The 23,941-nt window shown below is 39.0% G+C and overlaps 1 protein-coding gene across 1 annotated transcript in view; it reads right to left on the bottom strand.

Annotated features, from left to right (window-relative positions):
- LMX1A (LIM homeobox transcription factor 1 alpha) overlaps positions 1-23,941 on the bottom strand; it is a 98,307-nt gene that overhangs the window by 12,910 nt on the left and 61,456 nt on the right. Inside the window, exon 4 of the mRNA XM_018559052.1 lies at positions 1,410-1,642. Within this exon, the coding sequence (XP_018414554.1) occupies positions 1,410-1,642 (233 nt within the window). The remainder of the gene's footprint in view (positions 1-1,409; positions 1,643-23,941) is intronic.

Genomic DNA, 23,941 nt, shown 5'->3' with positions numbered 1-23,941 from the left:
TTTTGTGTTTTTTCCCCCCCCCCCCCAGTTTTAATCCATCAGCCTCATAAGGTCTGAGGAAATTAGTAGTGCAGTAAATCATGTGAGATTGAATTAAGTATTCAATGTGTTAAATCTTTTTTTGTTATGAAGGTTCATATATACTTATTTTAAAGGCAAAATAAAATATATTTTTCCTGGGTGATCTATTGGATATTCTATTCTTTATGTGCAGTTATTTCACTGTATCTACACACTGTAGGTCTCTCTATCAAATGACCAACCAAGCAGTAAGACTGGGAAAGAGCAAACATGAGCCCACTGGGAGCTCTCCACACTATGACACCCTAATATCGCACAGCTTGTCACCACCTGCCAGAAAAGATCATATTCAAGTTAAACAATAGTAAAGAGCCCTTAAAACCAATGCAAATTCAACAAGGGGAGACTTTTTAATTACTGAGAAATCTGCAGTTTTAAATGTCTTAGACACTAGAAGGGATACTTAATTAAGCCTTAACCCTCTTCTCTTAGTCCTGCCTGAGAAGCTGCAACCATATTGAGCTTGGTGACCTTTACAGGAGCTGGTCTTGGATAGCTCTAGACAATTGTAAGGTCCATATAGTACAAAAGATGTTTATTATCAGTATGTGATGAAGATGAAGAATAGGGGACATTCTGAATAATGAAGCCGCACTTATCAATCTCTTTCTTTCCTTTTAAATCACTGGCTCTGTTGGTTCGGGGGAATTAAAAGAAGAGGCAGAGTTAGGGCACTTAATTGGAAATGTAGATGGTTTTTGAGTTGGTTCTGTTTACATAGGATTGAGTGCTTGAGTTGACAGAGGCTGTAATTGAAGTGTGAGCTTTGGAGATTAGCTCTAGCATATGGGATCTGTGGCTCTGCTCTCCTCCTTTCTACATTTTCCAATAAAATTGGGTTTAACTTATGCTTCCCCTCTCTCACCCTCTTGTCTACAGAGAGCTCTTTCAAAGTTAGACATCAGAAGGATACAGAAGGCGATACAAAGCAAGAAAGACCAATCACAGGGAATGAACATGACAGTGGAAAGCCAAATATGAAACGGAGTGTGCAGAAAACTGTTCAATTAGAAAATTGTAATATATATAGTAAATTCATTGTGTTGTAAAAGAATCATCTTTACGTAGTGCATGTGAGGTTAGCTTTTAAAGTGTTATAAAAAATGCACAGTTCATATAACATTAATTAGCTTTGAATTGCGTTGAATTTTCCTTCTTGCATTTACCTTTACCTCGAGAACAAAAGTGATGGGAAAAGTTACCCAACAGTGAAACTAGTGATCATGAAAATTGGCAGAGGTTTTAACACCCTCCCCGATTTAGCTAAAATTTAAAAAAAAAGTATTTTCTGGAGTTTCACTTAAAGTTTAACTTTGTTTGAGATATACCTGAGTCAGAGGCTGCCGGGCTCACCAGGCTGAGAAGATCCCGCTCTCTCTCATAGTCACTCTTGCAGAGAAGTTGTCCATCTTTCAACACAAACTCATCACCTTTCTGAAGCTGCCTCTCGCATACACAGCAGCAGAAGCACGAGAGATGATAAACGCTCTTTTGTGCCCTCATGACAAACTCACTGGGAGTGATGGTTTCTAGGCAGGACCCGCATTTCACTGCAAAGAGTCTGCAAGGAAAAAAGAGAAGAACTGATAACATACACATTAGGTTTATTTGTGTTAACACTTATGTAGAGGTAAAGCTGCTGACAAATATAATCAGGTGCATTTCTAGTTTTTTTTTTTACATTCTACATTTCCTTGAAGCACATTACTATGATCTGATTCTTCAGCTGGACCAATGATGTGGCCAGTGAAAAGCTTTGTTCGGTTGAAGACAACACATGCTGTTGAGGTTACCATTAGTCCATCAGTTTACCAATGCAGTTGAGAAAGTATAAAAACTGTAGCATCTTGAACGGTAGCTTACCTAGCCATTCATTAAGTAATAGTTACCTGATGCCAATATAAAGGCTTGATTACACTAAATGTGATTCAGAAAGCTTTGCTGGGCATTATAACACGGGGTAAAGTGAAACGAAAAGTCCTAGGTGATGGTTCTGTACACACCAGTACACGTGTTATCTATTTTAATTTGGGTATTTTGCTGTGGTCCCGATTGTGGTGATATAGATTTTGTATGGGTTACCCAGAACAACCCAGAATATCACATAGTTAACCTACTTTTAAAAAAAAACCAGTTCAGAAAAACCTATCTCTTTTTAAAATGGTCTTAAAGTTAGGTGGGTTGCCCAATGCAAAGAAATCATATCACTTGTTAGACTGCTAAGGTCTGAAATGTCCTAAAGAGATCCAGTCAAGCATGGGCATTTGTAAACTTCTAAATATCCACATTTATAGGGTTATTCAAAAAAGGGTGAAGAGTTTGGAGAAGGCAGGAGAAGTGAACAATCTAGGACAATATAGCTGAACTGGAAAGTCAGCTGAATTGGAGAATTTTTCTAAATCAGCTATTTTGTCCTAAATTGTTCACTTCTCCAGCCTTCTACAAACTCTTCACTCTTTTGTGAGTAACCCTATTACATTTTATATCTTGCAACTAGGGTTGAATTTACCCTTAGGCACAGTAGGCATATGGCTATAGGCATCGCAGGAAAAGAGGCAGCTTTTTCCTCTACAGTCATTAACCACACATTTTTTTCCCCACCATCAGCAGAACTACCAGTCATCATGTATTTACTAAAATACAATATTCTAGGCTAGGCAATGACCTGTAAAGCAGAAATAATGTTCTGTGTAAAGCAAGTTAATCCTAGCAGAGGGGAGTTCCTTTGGTCCGATTGTGTGCTGACTGGATCTGGTGATAGAAATCAGGCCCTGCCTGCAACTTTTACTCTCAGGGACTACTTTTTATTAGTTACTTGTATTCTCTTCCTGTCAGGGCAAAAGTGTCAGGCTAAGTGCCAGGTTTTAAAGCCACTGCCTGAGCTCCGTGCTGACAGCAGACACTCTCTCCAGGTTGCTTCAGGCTGTAAATTAAGAAAGCCTTTATTTTACTTTTATGTAATCCTGACAGTACCTTTGTTATATGACAACATTATAAATGTCTGTTATCAGCACTGACCTCACGCAGGGGATAGGGTAGCCTGTGTAGGTCTTCCAGCCTGAAACTCAGCCTGACACTTATACTAAGACAGGTAGAGAGCCATCCATAACCTTTAAAGCTGCAATAATATATTCACAAGAGTGAAAATGCATACTATGTCCCTTTGGTTCAACTGGTTCTCTTAAAGAAAAAGTAAAGGTTTAAAAAACAAAAAAAACTGCCGATTGGCAGAGACTGTGTTCTTTCTACCTTTCAGCAATTTTCTTTTTCTCTAAGTCGGCATGCTTGGGAGTTATAGTAAGTAACTACTGTGCGCATGCTTGGGAGTTATATCATCAGGGCCCGGTCAATCAAGCGGCTGAACGCTTGAACCCGGAAGATCAGGGAGCAAATGGAAGTGCTGCTGAAGGAAAAGTGCAGTTCTGTAGGGGATCGTTTTAGCAGGTAAATCTGCCATAATGTGTTAATATGCTGTGCATGCTAGCACATTATGGCTAAAAGCTCCATTGGGGCCCTGGCTATTTGGATATTGGAATATACACTATGCTGATGTTTGGTGTAAGTAGATGCACAATAATGTTTTAGGATAATCATTTTATCAATAATGTACCATGTCCAGATACACAGTTATAAATGTTTAAATGCTGAGCTGGTCTATAAGCTTTAAAAGGTAATAAAACCTAATTTGGCCCAGCGAAATTTAACAACTCTGCTAGTCTTAGCTGGCAGGGGAAATGTTCTGTTGATTAACCCTATTTTGAAGCACTAGAGCAAAATTGTTATGTTTTTGGGCACCTGTCACTAGTATAGCCATTATTCAACCTGTCCCAGGAAACAGAAGATCTGTAATTCATCGTTGGTGATGTATAGGTATTCTATTGTTTCTTTTGATTTTGCAAGTGTTTTACAAATGTAAAGTATGCCATTTGCATTACTTTGTATTTTATTTTGTAAAATCCTAAAGGTTACCTCAGGCCTTAATTAAAAAATGAATTTTGAGATGCAAGCAGAAAGAACAGCCTAAATCCAGTACTTTGTTTTCTTGTCCAGGATTGCTATCATGTATAAATCCTCCTCACTGCTTTTTTCGGTAATCTGTTGATCCTAGAATGTACCGGCTTGTGATGCTGGAACACCCCCAGTGCTGCTTCTCACATAGAGATATTATTGTGTGAAAATGTCAATCCCAAGATGTTTCTCACAGGTGTCAATTAAATTCAAACCCACCTAGAACACTTGAATGTGATTGGTGATGAAGGAAGCAGAGAGAAAGAGGGGATACACAGGCTTTAGGACGTATACTCCTCCTGCTCTAATCTTGATCCTGTGAGATGGTCTGTGTGCTGTTGCTGTGGTGTATTACAGAGAACTCAAATTAAAGAGGAACTTTATGCCTCACCATTAAAAAAAAAATGTATTCCCCTTTTACCTAATCCTGGGTTGTCCTCTATTCACATACTCACCCACCAGGGAATCCAGTCTTGTCCTGCTATGAGCCACATTTTACACTGGGTCCCATGCCACCATCTTCTTACCCGATGTAATCGGGAGCAAGTTGTCTCTCCTGGGTTCATGTAGCCAGTCCCCTGATGAAGCTACGCTAGACCTGCCCTCATTCTCCATCTGCTGTATGGAAGCCAATGCCTCATGGGACATGTGACATATATATCCCAGGAGGCACCAGGAGGGGAGCATGTCATTCTTGTCTAAGCGAGAATAGAAAGTGGGGGCAGGCCGGAATGTGAAGAATAAAAAACAAAGGGGGTAAGCACAAAAAAATTTAGGATTTTCATGTCAGGGGCAAGGGTTTAAGGGGAACACATTTTTTTAGAGTGAAGGTCCACTTTAAGGCAAATTGACTGAACTATCTGATTTAGGCACAGCTACAATGTGTAGGAATGTGTTAATAGCTGGTTATTAACTCAATGATTACCTTGCTTATTTTCTAGAATTGCAGTTTAATACATTTTCTTTGATGCTTAAAACATGTGCCCATTTGACAATATCTCTTATTTGAATACGTTTTAACCCTTTGAATGTTGGAGTGCCTGTTATTAACTCTGTGCTGGAGAGAAGGGTGCTGCTAGTACAAAGCTGTCGCAGTAGGCTATCATAAGTAAGTTTTATGTTGTTATTGTATTCTGGATTGTAACTCCTGCAAAAGGTGAGGGAGAGAATAGGCATTCAAAGTTTTTGAAGGCTGGACAAACCCTGGGCACAAGGCCACAATGGAGACGGGTAAAATCCTTTGGCAACCAAAAACACACAGGTGTTATTAGGCTTAGGCACCCTGTTCCTGAGTCACCAACATCGCCATTGCTGGGGTTATAGTGTTGGATAGCTAACTTCCAGTGGCAGAAGATAGTGGTAATAATTAATGACAAAGGTCCCACTCACAGACCTATTTCTCAGAATGACAACCAGTGCGCAATGACCTGGCTTCCTTCCTCTACGTTCTGTGTAAAGCAACACTGATGATTCACGTAGGCAAGCCTCTAGTGTGGTAAAGTTTTGTTAAATGAAGGGCTTTTCCCCCACAAATCAGTAAGAAACAATCTTTTCTTAGGCATTGGAGCTGTATCATCTATTAAGCCCACTGAGAAGGCCAAAGAAAGGAAAACTTGGACAAATGTCAATTTGTTTTGCTACTGTTATCAAGTTTCAAGAACAGCATCCATGGTATATGCTAACTATGATATTAAATAGAACATAACTGAAACAAATTCCTAAGATTTTGCACAAAAAAAAAGGAGCTTAAGTATTTTGGAGTATGATGGAACATTTCAGCTCTTACCCTGTGACAAGTCTGGAGGAGGGGGGAACACAATGTGTACAGATTTCTTTATTAGAACAGAACTGAGCTAATCTTCTTAAACCTAGCAATAACATGGCTGAAGATAACAGCGCCTCTCAGTTGAGCTGTATAACCACACACATCCCACAACACAAATGACCCTTTACAAGTCCTGATCCTGTCCAGCTGTTTAATCAGCAGAAGGACACCAAGTTACACACTGCTTATTTATTCTGATATTGCATCCAAAGGCCAGAAAGGGCACAATGCAATTGCTATACTTCTTCTTGGTCTGCTAGTTTTCACATACATGGATTGTGTTGACAGACGTGGATGTCAGAAGAACAGATAATATTCTCAGTCATAAGAGCTTTAACAAAAATTTACATTGAATGAATACAGTAAAAAAAACATAAAACACAGCCATGTAGACTGACTCTTAAATCCATGGACTTACCCTGTGTTTTTGCCCCTATCACCCAATCTTTTTTCATGATAAATCTCCCTTAATTCCTTCCATTTACCAGAGACGTCATGGCCGTACAACACCACCCATCTCAGCATACTTCTGTGGCGAGTACTTCTGTGGCTGATCAGCCTGTACATTTTATTGACAGGCTGAGAGGCAAAACAGCTGTCCGCATGTCTATGGAGTGACTATCTGCAGTTAGGGATAGATGAGCGGCCCTGGGTGCAAACAGTCTGCATAAAGAGCCATTCATCTGTTCCGAGCCACATGTAATCTCTCCATAAGTGTTTACATGCAAACAGTCATGGACAGGGGTGTCCCTACACTATTCGCTAACCGCAGTGGGGGGTGGGGCTGTAATGGAATTGCATGGTGCCTCTTTCTGACATCCTGCCCACTTACATTACTGGTTGCCAGGAGTTGGATGTGACACTAGCTGGAGTGTCCCACCCATCCTTTGAAACCAGTGACGTAATGGAGCTGAGCAGGACACCAGCCACAGTGTCTCTGGTTGCTGAACACCCACATGACCCAATGAGATGCCGCCAGCTGAACATAAACACCCATCTTAAAGTGAATATTTTTATGTCCCAATCATGTAAACATAGAAGTACCTTAATAATCTGAACCATCAGCATCTGTTGCTTATATGCTTAATAGTTTATTTTTAGTAAGGGTTTCTGACAACATTTTCAAAGAGAGAAAGGTTACTCTCAGAGAAGCCTGTTCTATACGAAATACATACTGTAGGCTATGGTTGTGATTGATGCTGTCCTCATCAAAATTCTAGGTGCCTGCCTATTATGCTGATGGCCTCAGTATTTTCTGAGTCTGTGACCCAGAATAAGTATGTAAATCAAGAGATATGACTTCACCAGCAGCATGCTTTTACTGGGTCAATAACTCAAAGCCATAGATGAGCAGGTAGCTATCATTTTCAGAAGGAGATCAGCAATGGCATACTTCTCTTATGAAAGGGTTCCTTTAAGTACTTGTCAGTGGTTACAAAGCAGGTAACTGTAGCACATTTCTGTGTGTACCATTCAAACAAGAGCAATTTTCAGGTGGTTTTGGTTGTGGATTGTGGGAGGGATGCGTTTTTAAAATTTGCTAAAGTTTAATAATGACTAGATGTTGGCATTTTGAAAAGTGATCAAACATAGACAAATACTGATGCATGATGCAGCATCTAAGTGTTAGTGTACGGTAAGCGATGATGGTGATTTGTAAGGGGGGCGCTATTAACAAAAGCTTCGTCCTTGATCGCACCTAAGTGTTTTGATGCTCAAAGCCAAGTGTGACAAAAACTCTCAACATAAGAAATCCCATTCATTTCAATGGCCCCTGTTCACACCTGAGGGTTTTGTCGCAAGCTATAAAATGGCAAATGCTGGAAAAAGTACATGAGCATTTCTTTGGCAGATTAGAGCACGCTTGGCCCATAGACTTCAAAGGAAACACCAGGAAATGTGCGACACAAGCATTTTGCACATTTCTGTGTGCGTTTTTGTACGTGCTTGTCCATCAACTGCAATGTATTTCAATCCGCACACTAAAATGTGCTTCTTCATATGTGCATGTCTAAGACACGCAAAAATGTGCAATATGCACTAAACATGCTAGATGTAAAATGTGCGGTAATATGGGCGAAAACGCTGACACCTAGGTGTGAACGGAACCTTACACATGGCCAGACTTACATAATATAAAAACAGAGGGTCTTTAATACACTTGTAGTGACTTGTGCATACCACATTTACTTCCCATACTATATAAAAGTATGAGCCTTTTCCTTTGCACTTAACCATTGTACATTACAGTACTTTATTAAATAAGCATTACTGCAACAAAAAATATTCCCGTGCTTGAATTAAGTTCTATAAAACCATATTATTATTGTGTATGTCCAGTGGAATAAAGACGTATGCAGCAAAAGTATGCAGCCACAATTATCTTGAACAAGGCGGTATACAATAATGGTTCCGGAAAGAACTTGATAAAAAAAAGGACATCCCAGGCCTCCCTAATGACAGAAATAAAACACAATCTGTATAACAAGACAATTCCCAAGGTCAGGAAATACTTTTGTCCTCCTACAACGTTTCACACTACCCTTTCTACAACTCATACTTAAATGTTGCCATCTACAGTCAGCTGCCTGTATTCAGTCTATAACACATAAAAAAAAAAAAAGATATTTCTGAATTTATTAGGAACAATGCATTGAACTGACATCCCTTTTAAGGAACTGCAAGAACTGAAATTCAGGTTTAACCGATAAGATAGTAAAAAGATCAATGTGTAAAATACAATAAAGCAATCAGATTTCACTTAAATCAGATTAAAATAATTTTTATTTGAAAGTGAATACTAATCACGTGTCTAATAAACCATTATTACTTTCTTGACTAGAAGAGCACCCAATGCAGCATGTTTTTACAGGCAATGTTATGTGGATGGGCTTCATCCATGTATTCTGTTCGTGGATTGGCGTTTCACCCATATGGGCTTACTCATAGAGAGTGTGCCCATATGGTTAAAACGCATTAGAGGGTGATAGAAGAAGCGGGGATGCTATGTGACTTTATACTACATTATATTGTTGAATACAATTTTTAAGGTGAAGAGGAGTGCAGTGCGATCATTTTTGTTTGGAGTGAAGTCGATCAGCAAGGACGGGCTTATGATCGGCACCCGTCGCGCTCCCAGGTGGAGACTGATGGAAGATGTGAGCAAAGTTGTTTATGGCTAGTCCTGCACCAGCCATCATTACCTATGACGGCCACCCAATAAAAATCCTAAAAGACACAAATGATTTCCAGCCCTAGCTCAGGCTTAATGAAGGTTGCCCTAAATATTGTCCTTGGCCTGATTCTGAAATACAATAACTGAACCCCAAATTTCATACTTAGGGCAAGGCCATACTGGCATCTTTACTGGCATTTCAAGATTCACCTTGGAAAGGTTTAAAGCTACTGAAAACTAATGAAACAATGAAACAGGTGTTTTTTCTGGCTCTTTGTCAAAGTATTTCCAGAGTGGTGCTTACCTATCGTAAACGTGTAATAGCGTCAATCTTTCACTAACAGTACGGCCGCTGTTTAAAGACATTAATCGCAGCATCTTCTGAAATAAAAGTTCTCAGTGAAGCAAACAACATGCTACCTGATGCATTTCATGGAAAGAAATGCTTAAAGCACAAGCATGACACCGCTCTAACTGCTATGAGGACACATAAGAGTTGGATAAACAGTAGGAGCTGGAAAGTTAATTTAACAACTCTAGGCCAGATGGCATCACATCTTTCCAAACCTTTCTGGAGCTATTAATAGAAAGTGATCTAATTACATGCACAATTCATAGTAATTGTGAGTAATTTAGCAGTGGATGCCACCATGGCTAGACAGCATATTAAGACAGTAAACCTGTTTGGAAAACATTGCGGAGGGAATTAAGCTCAATAAAGTTACACTGTTTGAAACAACTAAATTTAACTGTAATGTGTTACTAAATTTTAAGCAACAGATTGTCTAATTTCATCTAATCAGTTATCTCCCTGAGACCGTAAGTGGCATTAGTGTAAAATATTGAATGTTACTTTATTAAAAACAGAGTGAATCTAGAGCAATTGTTCTTAACAGCCAATCATATTCCCTGGTTAATTTTAAAGTGAAAGCCTAAATCTGATTGGTCTGCACAGTCAACAGCGCCATGTTTCATAAATCAGTCCCAGGTGTCCGAGATAACAGCCAAATAAATAACTAGTAGATCATGTATTCAATTCAGGTTGCCTTTAGTCAATAGTTATACTCACCTGAACCGTGATCCCGGCTGGCTCCTACATCACTTCTTCCAGCCTGTCTCCTCCTTCGCTCCAGTCATGTCCTCACGTTCTATACACTGTATAAAATGTGATGACTCACAGGACCTTAGACCACTGGAGTGGAGAGAGAGTGAGGCTGAAGGGACCAGTCTAAGGCTCCATTCACACCTGAATGTTTCCTTAACGTGTGCCACATTCGCTTTGACGCGCATTAGCGAAACAAACAAAACAAAATTAAAAAATGCACTTAAAGTGCCACTATTATTAATGGCACCCCAAATGAGGGCAGGAAGATGTGCATTGTTGAATGCATGTCGCAGATTTTGCTACATGCACTTCTTTTCCGCGTTTGCAGAACGTTCAGGACCCCACTGAAATCAATGGGGACACGTGCCAAATGCGGAAAAGAAACACGCACAAACACGTGCAAACGTAATGCTTGCTCATGCTGCGCTCAGGTGTGAATGGAGCTTAAGAACCAGCCAGGATAGTGTTAAGATTTTATTAGCCCGGAGTTCTGCTTTAATATAGCAAACGTTTAAGCTCTCTAAATAAGCTCAATTTACTAAAAGATTAATGTTTATTTTTTTGTGGACTGCATCTGTAATACCTTCCAATACCCAATCACATGCAGGGGTATTAAAAAAAAAAGGAACTTGACTTACAGATGTGGAGCAAGCACGAGTTAACTTTAGCAATAAAAATGACTGCAATAGAATTGATGCCTACTGTACCTATTAATTAGCATTCATCATTTGTTATTTTTGTATATTTATACCATGATTTTAGAAATAATAATACAGGCAGTTTGTAGACAAAATAAACAGTATATGCTTATATGCCAAAAACTGGCTTTTCAAAAAACATCTGGGCTCTGGACAAAAAAGTGTCTGATAGATCACTTGGGAATGCATTAGAAGGGCAGTGCACTAAATAGTGTACCAAGTATTTTTTTGTTATTAAATGGTTTTTGACAGTCCAGAAAATACAGAATTTTTTGATTATCTATGCCTGGGGAAAAAGCCAAGAGAAAATTCCACTAGAATGAGAAGCCCTACAATGAAAGAGATGTGCCAAACAGGGTCTTTAATGCCACTTGATGCAAATCTTAAATTGCCAAACACAACAAACCCAGCAGTGCTCAACATGGAGAGTAAAAGCAAAGGAATTTGAAAGCATTTTCTTTGAAAGGTTTTAGGTGTGCTTGTATGTATACTGTCACTGGAGAACATGGTGAAAGTACCCCTATTGTCCCACATTCAACTACTGCCCCAGTACCAGTGCTTATTCACTGTCTAAATATAGATAGCTCATTAGATCAGATTAAGTATATACTTTGTGATACCCTGAACTCTTCATTCACTTCCATTACGAATGAAGTCAAGAGAAAATAAGACGCACACAATGCACATGTCCACCAGTCAGGCAGATAAACCACTAAGATATCTCAAACCAGGAGTATGGTTTGGGCTTCATTTAGAATGTCTGCCTGCTCTTACCTGCTCTAGGACTGAGCAGTGTCCAGGTATATGTCAAAATGTATGTGAGCCAAGGTCTTTTAGGGGTCCAAAACCACCCCCATCATTAGGGTTTAATGATAGAATTCATGTATGTGAACTACAATCCCCGAAGCTTGAAAGTTGGAATGGAAATACTTCAGGCTTGTCAACAGCTAGTTTGGCAGTATATATATGAAAGGGGTGTATTTTGGACCCCTGAAACATGTTGGATACTCTATCTGAATATCCCCACTGACCCTAATGGAATATAGTTGTATCTGGAGTATTTTATTTGGTCACAATAAAAAGCTAACGGGGGTACCCTACTAAACTTAAAAAAAGGCATTTTTACTCATTATAGAGATTTCCCCTCACTTTTTGTCATGGGGAGAAACTTTTTATCACACAGGTAGGAATCTCTCGGAACGCCCGACTGCAGCAGAACTTTACAGGAGTTTTAATTCTTCCCCACTCTATCCAGATCTAGAAAAAAAAGTTTTGAGTATAGATACACTTTAATACCAAACAAATATAAAGACATTAGTGATGTCCCCAATTATATACATTGTAAATGAATGGCTCCATGTGTGGCATTATGAATGCCAAAGAGTCCAGGGATGCATATCCATACCCCTGCAATGTTTCCCTGATACGGATGCATGACAGTTAATATCTAGTTCTATCCTGGAGAGTGCCACAGGAGACATATTTTCATCCTGGCTCATGGTAGGAATGGCATTGCTGCTTTGAATCTTGATACTCCATAGACATCCTGATCCTTTCATATCTGACAATCTTATCTATGTGTACTTTTACATTGCTGCTGCCCTCTCCCTTTCCTCTAACCTCCTCCCATGTTCTTGTCTGCTTTCTTGGCTAAGTCAAATTCCTCAGCTAACACACTAACCCATTTCTAGAGGGCTGTGCTTTAGGCAGTTTACTGTATGCTCACGGCCCCCTACACCCAGCAGGACAGTGGCAAAGTGAGGAAGGAGGTAGGATTGGTATAAGAGGATTTAACACATGGATCTTACTGATTCCCCTATGCTTTTATCCCCCCCTATTGTGAAGTTACCGGTTGACATTCTGTTCTAGTAGATCAACAATAGCCTTACCCACGTATTCATTTTTTTTTAATTTTACTTTAATTAAAATAAAGGATTAACCATAATATAAAACAACCACATGAGATGGAGAAGAAATGTGTCTGTTTTTAAGACCCTTACACAGAAGGAAGAGCAGCTGCAAGATGGTAAGGCGTGGTATAGACTGTACCAGCCTGTTTGGTAGTGAGCCAGTAGTCTCAGCTGGTTCTTTGCCTTGTAAGTACATAAAGATGTTCTCCCTCAAACTGCCAAGCAATCATTTACTTTTCGGACAAGCTATAATATCGATATGACCTAGCATTTTTCTTTAGAACACCGTCAGATTGTTACAAAATTGATATCATTTAAAAATTTCTGGAATATAAAACTGTACATATTCCCATGCCAACAACCAATCAGTTATTACATTTTATTATTTAACCTACCCCAGGAAAATTATAATAGAAATCAGTTTTTTTATATTGGCACTGAGATGCACTGAAATCATCCAAAAGACTCAAAGAATAAATGCAAATTATACCATGCTCTCTGGTAGTAACATAGAGCATTCTGCATGCAACGTCATTGTTAAATGAATGCTGAAGTCTAGGTTACAGGAAACATAGTAGTGATGGGGACATGAATGGCAAATGTTAGAATGTTCATTCTTATTCACACCTTTCTTAATGCCCAACTGAAATCGCAGAAATAGATATGCAGTCAGATAGGCATTGTACTAAAAACCTCCATTGTCATAGTCTTGCCTTCACTTTCCTGATAAAGCAGTTAAAGTCTAAATATGAAGAGCAGCCAATAGGCACCAGTGTTAGATCTGCTGCACTCAGTAATCAGCACTCGATAACAAAATTGGCTAGACACGCCCCCCTCTTACGCTGCAATACAAGCCTCTGTGAAAAAGCTTATGATGAGGTGTGTGGCTGTTACTCAGCTGTGCCAGCATAGAGCACTGATGTGTATTTGCTGTAGAGTAAGAGAGGGGGCTTGTCCTACCAGTTTTGTTACTGAGCACCGGCGTGAGACCAGCAGGGTTATTCACAAAAGGGTGAAGAGTTTGGAGAAGGCAGGAGAAGTGAACAATCTAAGACTAAATATCTGATTTGAAAAAATTCTCCAATTCAGCTAACTTTCCAGTTCAGCTATGTTGTCCAAGATTGTTCACTTCTCCAAACTTCTCCAAAATCTTCACCCTTTCTGAATAGCCCCTGTAGGAATAAATTCTCACTGAAAGAGATATTTTATGGCATTGCCAAACAATCAGCCAGAAATAATAATATGCACGGCTTTGGGACTATAAAGAGGATATAGTCTAACATTAAAACAAGCATACAATATATAACACAACGGGGACATATTATCTTAAAATAATTGTTATATATGTTACTAAAGATAGCTATTGGAAACCATAGGCATTCCACATTTTGGTAGGTATTTAAAAGTGGTTTTAATATCCAACATCATCATGTATTAAATTAGAATTAGGCCTACACATGATTCATTGATATAATTTTTTGAAACTGGGTTTTGCTTCATTCTCCATGGTGTAAACATTAATTACTTTGGCCGAAGCTATATGAATATTCATTTAATTACTTGGAAGAATGATATGATTTTAAAATATGTTGATTCACACCATAAATGTTGTGGCTCTCAATAAATATAAGGAGACCTGTCACTGGATATGCTGCAGCTACCATTGTTGCCCTCTTTCTAAAAATGTTAGTCGCCTGGCTGTCATGCTGATCCTTTTCGCTTGAATGCTTTTTAACTCAACATCCCAGAACAAGAAGGCACATCAGCGGGTCTGAATGTATTCATTGGCTCCTAAACTTGCTCTTGATTACAGATACAGAACGTATTGATGGCAGTAGACCATCCTAGTAGCTAGCCAGCTAGCTTATTCATAATGAGATTGACAATGTTCTATGTAATTCTCTCCTAACAGCTTCACAGTAATTATTCTGTAATCCACAAAAAGTTTTTTTGGTACCAGTGACCAGATCTCCCAAAGTTGGGAAGCAAAAAAATTGCGATATTCAGGACTCACTCTGCTACATCCCAAACCGGTCCACATATGGTCAACTCACACTCACTTTGCTTAACTCTATGGGGGGAATTTATCAAAACTGGAGCAGATTTGCACTGCAACCAATCAGCTTCTCTGTCTCATTTTCAAATCCCGAGAAAACTGAAGAGAGGTGCTGATTGGTTACTATGGGAACTGCTCCAGATTCTCTCTGCTCCTGTTTTGATAAATTCCCCCCTATATGTCAGGTCTGTCCTGTCATAAATAGTCACAATGGGGGGTGTAACTGTCATAAGTGAACATGATGCTCTTCACAAAATAATTTCACACGCATGCTGGGGGTATCATCTGTTTTTACATTTTTAATGCTAAAATATTTTACCGGGGAATCATTCATTATTTAACAAGTTCTACAGCATGTTTAAAAGGAGAGGAAATAATCAAAGTTACCTCATATAGCAAGTCTGCTCTGCTACATTCCTCAGGGAAAGGAAAGAGAACTGTTGAAACTTTACACATACGTCCTCGTGGGTCACTACTGTATGTGTCTCTACCTTGGCCCCAGAGCTGTCTCCATAGCTAAAAGCTGCTTCACGTGACTGTTTGGCCTGCAGTTTGTTTTTCACCTTAGTAGTTAACATGACCCTTTATTCTCTCTCCCTGACCCTCTCCTCCTGTGACAGACAAGTTTTCGTTTAATACCTGGCAACCAAGGGAGAGTTAAGCTTCCTCAAATATGAACGCTTTTTGGTTGGAATGGCACAGGGCCGCAGCCCAGCCGAGAGAGAAAAATTAAACACCGCAGGCCGTGGCTCCAGTGAAGAGGAGATAAAGTGTTCCCATGGAGTAGGCCGGGCACAGCTTTTCTCTAGTTAATACTTAACAAGGCCCCTCAACAAAGACAGCCAATGTAACTTGCGCTCAGCAAGCTGATTCCCAGCATTTTGCTGTGTAATGGAGAATTCCTTCCCGAGTAACCCCTTCACTCCCACAAATCTGTCAAGTCTCACTTTACTTAACAGTTAATCAACTGACCCAAGTCTTGCCCAGCCTTCGGTCTCTTACTGTGAGCTGTCAAAGGCAGTATAAGTGATATTTTCTCTATTTAATGGAGAGTGCTGTTGTTATTAATTAAATTCCATTAATGCCTCTACATGACAAAATATCTCTGCCTCTCGCCTTAAGCCTGAGATGACCTGATGTACCAATGAATAAAGACATTTGGATTCTGGACAATCCTGGTGGTAAATCAGGCTTTGTTGTCAGACAGGTCTTTGTAAAACATTCTAAACAAGGCAGCATATCAATGAATGAGACCTCTGAGATTTGTCACTAAAGACCCTCCTGAAATGAACACCCGTTAGATTGTAACAAGCTGCCTGCAGGATCTAAAAGAATAAGAGCATCCAAACACAGAATTTGTGTGTATGTGTCAGCTGATCCATGCCAACAAAGTCTGCTGCTTGGAATACATATAATTAATGACATTTTACCAGGCTGCATGGCATATGTTTGCACAGAGTAGCAGCTGTAGGGTGAATTTTATAGACGTCTTCTGTCTTTATTTCCTCATTTTTTTCTCGTCAACCTGTTTGTACAAATGATTGCCTATGTGGCTCACAGATATGTGATGTGAGTGATAGACACTCACAGATAGATAGATTTTCCACAGTAGGTTTAGCATGCATTGTAAAACAAGCCTAAAGGCAATCTTTATTGTAGACATACAATGCACAAGGGGATATTTAATATTAGTGGGTGAATTGAGGCAAAGTTATATGGTCCAGATGTGCGGGTTTTTGTCAGAAAATCACCAGCCAATTGTCCCACACAGTTAGGAAGATTATAAAGTAGGAGAATGGTGGGAATGCCCGTAAATGCAACTGAGGAATTTAAGATTACAATCCTCATTTGCAGTGCAGTATCTGATGATTGTATGTGACCACTGGGTGTGCATGAACATGCAGGCAAACTCTCTGAAGGACGCAATGCTCAAATCACTAATTATAAATTCATGACCCCAGAATTTCCTTAGGATTTGATCAAAAGTATAATGTATTTTAATAAAGCTATAACATTTTTTAAATTCTCCTTTTGTGTTTAAGCTGTAAACATTTAAAGTAGATTCACACCCTAAGGCCTCATTCAAACGGGCGCCAATGGGGGAGAGGGGGTAAAAAAAAGGCGGACCAATCAGATTTTTACCTCTTCCCGGCAGCCCTCCTAAAAGTTAAAAAGCAGTCTCTGAGTTCTGTATACATGCTGTGGCAACGATGCTTCAAATTACTGCAGCACTACTACTACTGCAAAATACTGCAGCAAATTTTGAATAGCATGTCGCATTTGACAGGTGGTGCCACTTGCCAAATGCAACAATTGCATCCAATGAGATTGCACTACAATAGGCAATCCCAATGTATTGCGATAGAATATCCTGATAGGATAAAAAAAATGGCATTCAGGAAATGGTAGTATCACCTCCTGAACTCCAGACAGCCGCTGCTCTACCACCCTCTGAAAGGTGATCCACTAGGTAAATGAGGCATTTGTTCAAGGCCTATATGGATAACGTTTAGTTCACTGGAGCATTGTGATACATAAACAATTACTGTCTTTTTTTAAATACTATTTTTGCCTTTTAGCACATTTTATCCTGCATTATAATACTACTGATCTCTTATAGCCTCTTTACATCCACTTACTGTCTATATGCACAAGCTCCAGCAGCACCTACACGTCATTGTTCATTGTAGGCTTCCTGATCAGGACTATGGCAGAATTTGCCTACGTCATATGTGTCAGTCGGTCGCTTCATGTCTCCGTGTGGCAGATTGATAATGCAGAATAGCAATTGTGAGACATGGAGAGAGTGTTGCCACCTTACAACAGGAAGTAACTGAACAAGGACCTTTCTAAGAGGATTGCCAATTATTATTTTAATAAAAGCTTTATATTTAAAAAGATTGTAAATTACTTTTAAAATTGGATTAACACGTTAAAGATGATATGAGATTTTAGCGATTGGGTTTAATAATTGTGATAATACTTTAATCATTCTTTAGGGAGATACATAATTTGGTGCATTGTTTTTTTAATCTATTTTTATATTACTGTATTACCCTTGTCTAGTAACATTATTAAAGCAAAGAGTTTAATGAACATTAGAATCGTAATATGTTTTGTCAATACATTGCATTTATAAACTTTAAGCTGATCAACCCCCAATCAATCCATATTTTGGTAATTCCATGGCTTTTTGCTGTCCTACCTTCCCTAGGAGGGATATTCCTATACTCCTCAGCGCCATGTAGGAGTACTAGTGCCCTGCGAACAGCATAAGCCCAACTAGCTAACTTCCTTTTTATACATATACATGATGCTGTTTATATCCTGAAAGGAAACCTGTTATAAAAGAATCATAGAGGATGTATATTCCATCCTAAAATGCTAGTTGTCTGGCTGTCATTCTGGTGCAATGGCTTCAATGTTTCCTGAGTCACTGACCAGCATTAAGTTTAGAAATTACAAATTCTGACACTCATCTTTAACATACATGTTCTGGGTCTGTGACTCAAAACAGATTGATGCTGGACACAGCCTGACAACAAGCAGTTATAGAAAAAGACCTGCAATGGCAGCCCTTGAACTTCTCTTATGAAAGAGTCACTTTAAGGTTTAGAAGTTTGACTTTCATAAAAAAAAATTCTGTTTGGCACCTCCACAGTAAAATAAAAGTATCATATAGTTTAGAACTGCGTTTCTCAATCTTTTTTTAAGACACTGCACCCTTTAAAAGTATGACAAATCTGGAGGAACCCCAGTCTAAAATGTCATAGATTTTAAGGGGGACCCCATGCAAAAACACACCAAAAAATGGGTTTCCCCCTTCACATCCAGCCTGCTTTGACAGCTGGGCGGAGCCAGCCGTGATCTTACAGCTGGCTCCGGCCACTTTCAGAGAGATCAACGTCCCTGGTTACTAGCTAACCAGGGACACTGATCTCCAGACAGCTAACTCTCCCTGGTGGCCCAGGAGTCTCCTGCTCCCGGCCGCCAAGGAGAGAAACACTGCTGTGTCTTTTTTTCTTTATTCTGACACGAGCAATGTCAGAATAGAAAAAAAAAAAAGAAGAATTTTCCCATTGAAAAGCATTGGGGCATTACTATTGGCTATTTCAATTTGCAATAGCCAATAGTAAACTAGCATTGTACCCACCCTCTGCTGCAGTTCCCCATCAGATCCATCAGCAGAGGGCGGGTACAATGCTAGTTTACTATTGGCTATTGCAAATTGAAATAGCCAATAGTAATGTCCCAATGCTTTTCAATGGGAAAATTATTTTTTTTAAATATTTTTTTATTCTGACATCGCTTGTGTCAGACTAAAGAAAAAAAGACACATCAGTGTTTCTCTCCTGGGCGGCCGGGAGCGGGAGGCTCCCAGAGCGCCCGGGAGAGTTTTTTTTTTCTTGTTTTTTTTCCAGCAGCAGAGCCGCCGGAAATAGGAAACTATTGAGCGGAGCTAGCTGTCACTGCTAGCTCCGCACAATCGTTTTCTATTTACTTTTTTTACTTTTTTCACTCTTTTTCTGTTAGCCGTACCAGCCTGAAGTGAATAGCCGAACAGTGTTCGGCTCACTTCACTTCAGATCGGTCATTCATGGCTTATAGTAAGCCATTTCAAGATATCTCAACCATGACACCTATGTATATCTCTCAGAAGAGAAACAAATATGTTTCTATAGTTATTGGCCAACGTGATGCAAAGCAAATAAAAATATTTTCTTAATGTTCAAAGACTAAGAATTCCAGCCATATTTCAGAATAATATCCATCAATCGTGTTTGATTTATAATCAGTGATATTGGCACCTATGGCATTGGTATATTTTGGATTGATATTTTAGTTTTATTTCTCTTTGTCTTTACAAAGATCTCGTAAAAAGCAAATCAGCCAACTTCATTTGAGCAGAACACTATATTACCCAACAAGGGCTATGAAGGAACCATGAATTAAACAAAGCCTGAAGACAGAACTGATTAAAGCCAGAGGGATAAATATCCACAATTAAAAAGCTAATATCTGGAACGTACTGATGCAGAAACAGTCTGCTCTTCACCAAGAGGCTGAACTAGCCCGGAGGGAATGGGGATTCTTCTTCCAACATTTAAAGAATCATTTAACTTAATGACATAAAATATTCATTTTATAGGTCTTTTTCCACTCAGTAAAACAGATGCTTTTCCAAAGCACTCCAATATAATAATCATTAATAAGTGTGTAATTTAAAAGGAAAGCAAACCATTAGATACATACATACAGGATGGGAACTAAAGGGATAAACTTTATGCTAGCCAAGTGAATGTATATATTTTCCCTACCAATCAGCTGAAGGGAAATCCACACAAACAGAAGTTTCTATTCACCTCTGGGGTCTTTAAAACAGAACTCCAGGTAAAAAAAAATGTTTTAACCCTTGCAGTGGAGTTGTTCTTTAAAGTGTATCTCTAGACAAATCCTTTTGGAGTGGGGAAGGGTAGGACCCTACGTCAACTTTTTATTGCTGTCTTAGTCCCTCCTGGGGAGATTCAAGAAAGGGAGGGAAAATCCTAAATTTTAAAGTTGTCTAAAGAACTAGAGGTAGATGGAAATGGTCCAATAGGCAACTTTTCTAAGAGGGGAATGCCCCTCACTTTGGGAGATTTCCTCAAACTTCCTGTTAGGTCTCTGGGACAGGAAGTGTCATGAAGCCAGAGATAGCGTTTGTGGCCGGACTGCTGGACGGGCACCTATGCATGCACGTGTGCATGAGCATCCTCCTACACAGAGGATTGTGCACGGCTGCGTGCCTCTGCGCGGACGTGCACACGTGCTCGTTCCTAATGATGGCACCAATAGGACTATTTAAGGCCTCCAGCTGTACCCCTGCTCCTGAAACCTGTTTACCTGCTCTGATCCTCTGTTACTGACCCGGCTTGTTTGACCTCTGCTCCTGCTCTGTACTCCTTGACCTCGGCTTGTTCTTTGACCTCTCTCCTGCCTGCTCCCTGATACCTCGCTGCATGCAAGTTACTGACCCGATTACATCCTGTCTTCTGATTGTGTACCTCGCTGCCAGATTGTTGCTGACCCGGCTTGTCTCTACACTGCTTCCAGGATCCTGCGATACAACTGCATCCTGCTAAGGGACCCTTACAACCTGCACGCAGCTCTGAAAGGAGTCGCAACCTACCGCCACTTGTACCCCTCCTTGTCCTTACGCACCTGTTCCCACTATCCGGGGGTGTTTGGACTGGAGCATCAAGAGAGGCCGCCCTCGTCATCTCAGGCTCCCCTTAAGGTACGTGACAGGAAGTAACAAAGAATGCAGAGAGCAAAAAGTAAATGGAGTGAGGTTTTAACCATTTCCTACTCTATCCAAAACTAAAAAAAAGTTTTGAATATATATACACTTAATACAGGTATCCTATTGATTCCATTAGCTACACAATTATGAATTTTATTTTGAATTTTTACAGGATTTAAACTGATCTTTTATATATTTTCCATTGCTCGTATTAACTCTTTTACCCCATTATTTTTATATCATTTCTTTTAATTATATCTTTATCTGACAAAACATATTTCATACAAATATTCTCTACAACACTATCAGGGTTATTCACAAAAGGGTGAAGAGTTTGGACAAGGCAGGAGAAGTGAACAGTCTAGAACAACATAGCTGAAGTGGAAAATAAGCTGAAGTGGATAATTTTTCCAAATCAACAATTCGGTCTAAATTGCTCTTCTCCTGACTTCTCCAACCTCTTCACCCTTTTGTGAATAACCATGTCAGTTTGCAGAGCCTGCTGGGTTTTCCAAAAAGAAAGCCTAGCACTAATTTTTTACTTTGTGCCTGCCTATCTAGAAATCCATATGGGGCCACATGCTCAAGCAGGGCATGTCCCTTGCCTGACTCATACATCTGTATGTGTGCTGTGAATGGAACTGAAATGCAGGAGTTCAAAATAGATAGGATATCCAGGCTATTCATGGCATAGTAGTAAATTGCTTCAAAAAATCTACAGTCAGCAGCCTCTATTTTGGTCCCTGCTGGTTTAAATTGGTAGAAATGAAATACTCATATACTTAATATTTTCCAGATTAAAAAAAGATATTAAAAGTATTATTTTTAGTCCTCAATAAAGGAAATAAGTAATATTTATATACTTTTAACAGGAGAAATAGTAGTTCTGCTTGCATACTATATTAATTACTTCTCCACTTTAAGCCTAGTTTGGCGTGTACTCTACAATGCTCAGACTGCAGAAATATAATCTATAAAGTGATACAGTCAGATGAAACAATCACCATCCTTCATTCCACACCTCCCTCACAGTTCATATTATCTACATTCTATATCAAATTATAAAAACACCAGTACTAGCACCAAAGGTCATATACATGCTGATATAGGCAAAACATAATAGATTCTATTAGATAACATCTATGACAGCAGCACAGTATGGGATTATCATGAGACAAATACGTCTGTAATAGCACATTCTCTAAAGGAAAGAATAGCACAAATACTGTATATGAACTAGGGATGTTCAGATACCAAGTGCCGTACTCAGTACAAGTACAAGTACATGCACAGATACTTTTCCAGCCACAAGACTAGACTAGAGAAAAATTCAAAAGTTAGGAGGCAGCTGTCATTTGTAAGGAGCATACGGAGCTCCTGGGATTTGTACATCTCTGTTTTAATGTATAATTTTTTTTAATAAATATTTATTAGGGATGCACCGATACCATTTTCCAAGTACAAGTACTGATACTTGTCCAAGTACTCACAGACACAAGTACTGATACATTTGTGTTTAGCGTCATGTGACAGTTTATTCATATGAATGGAGCATATTTAGCAAATACTGAGCCGAGGTGCATGATAACACAATTTGACTGCTTAACTCTTTTCATTGGCAAAGATTTACAAGCTTTTAAAAAACCATTCATATCACATGCTCTTGTACACAAGTATATCTAATGTATATTATTATACAGGATTTATATAGCGCCAACAGTTTGGGCAGAGCTTTATATATCTAACATGAATCATTTCAATATAGTTAGCTCAGTCTGTATGTGTAAGAGATGGTGTATATACCACTCCATGCATACAAGATAAATAAAATGTTACGTGTCAAAATGAATACATCAATTATCTTATTAAGTAACTAAAATAATTGATATGTTCTTTTGGACATGTGATTTTTGTCTACAAAATACATGTATTGGAGTAGTTTTACATGAGGTTCATTGGACATGAGGAATGATCAACCTGATCCAAACTGTGAATATAATTATGCAGTATATATATATATATATATATATATCGTTTTTCAGTTTTCTTTTCCTTTATTTTGCCCTGGTTATCCTGCAGGAACAACGCTCATACGGCTATACTGAATCAATGAAGGAGCAGCATTGACACCCTGGAGGTGTGTTAGGACTATAGAACAGCTCCTGTTCTCCTCATCTCCATAACACAGGGGGCAGGTGTTCTTTAATTCACAAAAGTGGGTAGAGCTGATAACACTGCTTGAGATTTCAGTACAGCAGAGGCAGAATGCATAGGATGTTACAGATTCAGTCTATTTCCAGAAAGACCATATGGTATTTTTTGCACTTGTTGAACAGATAGAGGAACACTTTGAATTCTTTATTTAACCAGCCACAATGTAGTAACTAATAGAAGTTCATTGTTAGGGTTTAATGTCTGGTTAATAGCTATAGTAGCACAATTCCAATGTAGTGTTAGAAGTGTGGATATTTATGGAAGACTTTCTTAGACATATAATAAATGATCTTAAGTATAACAAAAAAGAAAGTAAAATGTTAGACCACAGGATACCTGCTATTTTAATAACAATTTGTATTTGTTTTCTGTTTAATTAAAAGTAAGATTCTGCATCCTGCTATATAAATTACTGCCATGTAGTTGTTCCTGCTATAAAAGTCACTCAGAAGGAAATAATGAATTGATATTATCAAATATAAAGATAGAAGTCATGGAAAGGCACTACAAAACACAGCCTTTTTATAGATTACACCAATATGGAACCACTTCAATAAACATCAGTGAGAAAAAAAAACATATTAAT

The sequence above is a fragment of the Nanorana parkeri genome, unplaced genomic scaffold, assembly GCF_000935625.1.
Source record: "Nanorana parkeri isolate BGI_ZX_2015 unplaced genomic scaffold, ASM93562v1 scaffold378, whole genome shotgun sequence".
Taxonomy (NCBI): domain Eukaryota; kingdom Metazoa; phylum Chordata; class Amphibia; order Anura; family Dicroglossidae; genus Nanorana; species Nanorana parkeri.
This window is presented reverse-complemented; position numbering and strand designations above follow the sequence as displayed.